This window comes from Nicotiana tabacum, chromosome 12, assembly GCF_000715075.1.
Source record: "Nicotiana tabacum cultivar K326 chromosome 12, ASM71507v2, whole genome shotgun sequence".
Classification (NCBI taxonomy): domain Eukaryota; kingdom Viridiplantae; phylum Streptophyta; class Magnoliopsida; order Solanales; family Solanaceae; genus Nicotiana; species Nicotiana tabacum.
This window is the reverse complement of record NC_134091.1, coordinates 480969-486471: the sequence shown is the minus strand read 5'-3', so window position 1 is coordinate 486471 and position 5503 is coordinate 480969. Positions and strand designations below refer to the sequence as shown.

At 39.9% G+C, this 5503-nt stretch overlaps 1 protein-coding gene across 3 annotated transcripts; it reads right to left on the bottom strand.

Moving 5' to 3' along the window:
* Positions 1 to 336: 336 nt before the first annotated feature.
* LOC107761892 (pentatricopeptide repeat-containing protein At1g25360) lies at positions 337 to 4683 on the bottom strand. Of its 3 annotated transcripts, XM_016580186.2 has the most exons (3): positions 1622 to 4683; positions 725 to 906; positions 337 to 630 (listed from the first exon to the last, which is right to left on the bottom strand). In XM_016580186.2, the coding sequence occupies exon 1, from the start codon at positions 4165 to 4167 to the stop codon at positions 1744 to 1746; it is 2424 nt and encodes an 807-aa protein (XP_016435672.2). In that variant the 5' UTR covers positions 4168 to 4683; the 3' UTR covers positions 337 to 630; positions 725 to 906; positions 1622 to 1743. The 3 variants fall into 3 exon arrangements, with proteins under 3 accessions (XP_016435672.2, XP_016435671.2, XP_016435670.2); XM_016580185.2 differs by having other exon boundaries at positions 337 to 906; positions 1291 to 4683; XM_016580184.2 differs by having other exon boundaries at positions 337 to 906.
* Between the last annotated feature and the right edge of the window lie 820 nt (positions 4684 to 5503).

Here is a 5503-nt window from a genome sequence, read left to right as displayed (position 1 = left end):
ATCGAGTAGGGCCAGACATAATAGACTTCTATTCTATTTGAAATGAAAGCTGTCTTTTAGTACTTTGGCTAGTAAAAGGATTCCATCAAAATGGAAGCCGTCCTTCTCTTTTCTTTCTTAAAGAATGTAATCATTAGGACATTTGTATATATTTGTTGTCCATTTATGTTCTGTACGTTTTGTCCTTTACCTTCTATTTTCTCCTATCAAATTACAACATGTGCTTGCATTCAAATGCCAGATTCCAAGAGAGACAAGTACAACGTATGTGGAAACAAATTTGAGTGTAAACCTAAAGGACCAAAAAGATAAAATAATGGCAAATGAATACCAAAGTGATAAAATTGGAAGTATCTGTAACCTCTATCAAATCCTTTGACTCGTCTCAAGAATGAATTTGAATGCGAGCTTGATTTCAGAGTTTGCTAAGATATTGTATTTCTTCACAAATACTTAATGATCCCCAAAAACAATAATTTCCAGTGGCTTGGATCAATCCTAGATAAGGCCACTTCAAAGAATTCTATTAAAAAGTGGCTCGTCTAGTTAACCAAAAGGATCAAACGCTCTGCACCAAATATTAGGGGAAAACACCTTGGAGTACAAGTATATCTGCTATCACAGAGCATCCTGAAAAGAACATACAGCTGATCAGAATGATCACGAATGGAGAGCACCACTTGAATTCAATGAGTCCAATTAGAGCCCAGAAAAAGCAGCTCACTTGCTAAAAATACAAATGTGCCAACCAAGGAGCATCGCGGAAAACTAAGTCTGCCTTCAGCTCTATGCTTGTTTTAACCGATGGATGTGAAAGATCGTCAACTTAAATCTGGTTGACAAATGGAGTATACTCACTGTAGGATATGAAGGTACCCATCTATAGATGAGTTGCAAGCTGTACTCCTGCAATCAAAGAAAAGCATCATATTTTCCAGAGAAAACAGGTAAACAAGGAAAGTTTCAGCATGTAGATACAGGAAATGCCACAAACCATAAGAAAAATCAAAATTTTAGCTAAAAGGAATGATGAGTGGTTATAATCAAAGACCAGACAACGGAGAGAACGCAGTACAATGAATTCATAAAACTTGAAACCAATGACAACGTAAAACCTAAAGAGAATCCCATCAACTAAACTCATTCAACTTAAAAGAAATAAAAAGGCAAGAAATGTGGGATGGAAGATCCTAGGAACATCTAGATCAAATAGTGCGAAAAATATTATTTCAATAAAGTGCGTGCTATAGAAACTTGTATCATGGAAACATTTTTCCTCGCTAATAGTACCTTTATGTTTGAGGATTCTAGAAACTCAACTGTATCATTTCCCCAAGCAGAGAGTCACTCAACCCTTTGGCATATCCTATTATTCACAAACTGGGAGCATTATGAAGCTGCGAGTTCTTTGTTTGATAGTTACTCAATCGTGTATAACTACAAGATATATGCAATCTCTATCTCATTAGTTAATTATGCCTTAAGTATCTAGAAGGTATCCAATGAGCATTCACCACCAGGGAACACAAAGCAGAAACATTCACAATGCACATCCATTTTCGAAATGCTACAGACAAACAAGACGTAGCAGCATATTCCTACTTCAGCGTTGAAGTCTTACATTTTAATGTCCGAAGATGCTATAACTTTTCCCTGGCAACACAACCCCTTCCAGAATGACTTCTTCAAATCTCCACAGAAACCAAGGAACTCATTAGGTGACAGTAATCATTATCCCATATCTCACCAATAATTCCTACATGAGCATTCACCATCCCTGAAATGATGAAACCTATTTCCATCTCTGACGATGATTTCTCTTGCCTCAACCTTCGACATGAATTTAATCGCATTGTGGCAGTCACCACAAATCCGTAGGTTCTTGAAGACCCTAATTGTGGCTCCACGAGGCAGTTTCAAGAGCCCAAATACAACTGCCAGCTTTTCACTATGAGTTGATATAGCATACTCCTTTTGCTCAGCCTCCATATCCTGCAACACATATTGTGTATCTGGAACATATCCCATTTTCCTCATCTTCAGTCTTAACTCCTCCAGGTAGTTGTACACTGCTTGAATTTCAGGATGTGCGGTATCATCCACCAAAAAGACATGAACGGTATTCTCAACCTTAATCCAACTACATCCAGGCTCTTTTTTCACCCCTTGGTCTCTCATCAGTTTTCGCACCTTAGCAGCGTCATCCCATCGGCCTGCAGCAGCAAAGGTGTTAGCCAAAAGTATGTAGGTTCCATCATGTTGTGGCGTCAACTCAAAGAGTTTTTCTGCTGCTTCAACCCCCAAATCCACGTTCCTATGAGTTCGGCAACCAGCAAGAAGAGCTTCCCACATGGGTGCCCCAGGTTTATTAGGCATAGTCTGGATCACATCTTTTGCTTCTAATAACCTTCCAGCTCGAGACAGCAAATCAATTAAACGGGCATAGTGATCTTCTCCTGGATTTATTTTGTAAACACTATGCATTATATTAAAGTAGTGTCGTCCCCTTTCTACCAATCCTGCATGACTACAAGCAGATATAACTGTGAGAAAGCTGATCCTATCAGGAGTTATATGTTCATTTAACATCTGTTCAAAAAGTTCTATGGCTTGAGCACCATATCCATGCTGTCCCAAGGCAGCAATTAATGCATTCCAAGAAACCAAATCTACACAAGGCATTGTGAGAAACACGGTACGTGCAGCTTCAATGACCCCAGATCTTCCATAAAATGTTATTAATGCATTTCCAGATGAAAGGCTTGAATCAAATCCACGCTGGATAAGCTGAGCATGGAGTTGGCATCCAGTTTCTAGTGCTGCAAGCACTGCACAAGATGTAATAGCTCCTGCAAATGCATAGTCACACAGCTCGATCCCGTGTAGTCTCATTTGGTTGAACAGTTTGAGAGCTTCTTCCCCTTTTCCATTTTGTGCAAATCCTGATATCATTACTGTCCATGCAAGAGAATTCTTCTCTGGGATCTCATCAAAGAATAATTTAGCTTCATTAATCCGCCCTTCTCCTACATATGCTGATAGAACTGCATTCCACGAAACAAGGTCCTTAAAGGCTAGATTATCAAAAACTTTTCTTGCTTCATCGACTCTACCACATTTCCAATATAATGTTATTAAAGCGTTATGTACAGACACATGAATTTCCTCTTCTGTTCGTCTAACATAAGCATGCACCTGTTTTCCTAGAAGAAACAATCCGGCATCGGCACAAGCACTGAGGATACTAGTGCAGGTAAACTCATCTGGCTTCAACCCTGCTGAGTGCATTTTCCTTAACATGTCTAATGCTTCGAAGATGAAACCTTTATGTACATACCCAGAGATCATTGCATTCCACGCCACAAGCAACTTCTCATCCATACCATCAAACACCTTCCGAGCAGCATCAAGGTCATCATTCTTCACATACCCTGTGATAATCGTAGTCCAGGACAAGTCATCCCGCTCTGGCATCTCATAAAACAACTTGCTTGCTGCATCCATCAACAGCACGGATGACACTATGGGTGATGAAGCACATTTTACATAAACTGATATAAGTGCATTGACAACACACTTAACCCACGCCATGCCTGACTTCACAACCGCACAATGCAGCTGCCCGCAGTGCATTTCATGATCAGCTATAAGGGCTAAAGCTGCAAGCACCGAGGTGTAGGTATACTCATCAGGCTGAAAACTTTTCCACCTCATACCAAGAAATAGTTTTATAGCAGCATGGCCATCATTGTTATGTGAATAGCCAGTAATCATAGCGTTGTAACAAACAGTGTCGCGGATGCTTAATGGGGTTTTATCAAAAACCTCTCTTGCAAGCTTGGGGTCCCCGGAAGCAGAGTATGCAGCAATAACTGTTGTTCTTGCCACGACATCTGGTTGGGGAATTCTATCAAACAGGCGCTTTGCATAAACAAGACCGGAATTTTTGCAGTAAATGTCGATTAAGCGATTAAGGATGTGGCTTCGTGGCCTGAATCCGGAGGTAATCATGTTGCCATGGATTGATCGAACAAGAGCAAAAGCTGAGCTGGCATGCTTTTTCTCTCGGCAAAGAGGTTGGAGCTGGGCTGCGTAAAAGTTGGCAATGGTACGAGTGTCTGATTGGTTTTGCAAAGACGTTTTGACGGCAGTAGCCGCATTTTTCATGACTGAAAAGGTAAAGGTAGGCAATTTCACTAGTCTGAAATGTCTTACAAAGTAAGTCAAACAGTGAAAATCAAATAGAGAACTTTTAATCCCACTTGTTGAAGACACCCGAACGAAGAAGAGTGCCGTGGAAACTAGGATGGGAGCTCAATCAACTTCGCAAAATCAAATACTCTACCAAAAGGTAGCCGAATTATGATCTTTTTGCAATGCAATGAACCTAAAGAAATGTCCTTCTCATCTGCGTTTAGTTCCTTTTTCTCCCCTGCTTCCAACAACCATTTTTCTAGTCAATGTATCCTACTTGTATATTCGTCCTATTGCACTTTCTTCCGACAAGTCTTTAAGCTCTAAAGTTGCGACTACATAACTGAAACTTCAAATGCAAACACTCCCCACTTTCTTCTGTCTAAGTTTTGTCGGGGAGCATCATATCATAGTTAAAAGCTTTACTCCTCAGTGATATCTTACATAGGAAGAATATGGCAATTGGCTTATGCTCATCAAACTATTAGTAAACTCAAATCCACCTCGCGAGGATTCGTACTTGTTAGGAATAAATCCCTACATAAATAATATTCGCCGTAATAAAAACGGAATAATAACGTAAAAGAGGGACAACGACACCAAGATTTTTACGTGAAAAACCCTTTTGAATAAGGGGGAAAAACCACGGTCCCGGGAGGAGCAATTGATATTACTGTAGCAAGGAATTTTTATACTTTGCAGGTCCGAGTAAAATACTCCAAAGACCACTACAACACTCAAAAGAAATAACTCTCTTTTGATATTACCACCTCACTACAATATCGCTCACTCTCTATTTTTCTCACAAATAATTTTCTTATACCTTGTATGTGAAACCTCGCTCTTTCTTTCTAACTCTTAGATATATTTTTCCTTTGAGATTGGTTGTGTAGAGATGAGAGTTGAAGCTCTCCTTTGATAGGTGGAGCCCCACTCTCCAACGCCTACTATATTTGACATTTTCCTCTCACGCCTACAATGTTGACAATATCAAAAGAAACGGTGGCTGCCAATTTTGAAAAAGACTTAGAAGTCTTTATCAAATGAAGAAAGTCGTCTTCCTTAAATTATAGGATGGATCCATCAAATCTCCCCCTCGAGTCTCATTCACCTGAAGGAGGTAAAACCGGAGTTTCTAGTTTGAGTGCATGCCGACAAGTACTTTGCATAGCTCGAACTTGTCTCTTGGCACTACCTTTGTCAGCATATCCGAAGGATTCTCACTTGTATGGATCTTCTTGACTTGTATAGATCCATCGTTTATTCTTTCTCGAATCCAGTAATATCTCACGTCGATATGCTTCGTCCT

Coding starts and splice junctions, on each gene's coding strand:
- LOC107761892 (XM_016580185.2), bottom strand. CDS start 4,167: ATGAAAAATGCGGCTACTGCCGTCAAAACGTCTTTGCAAAACCAATCA.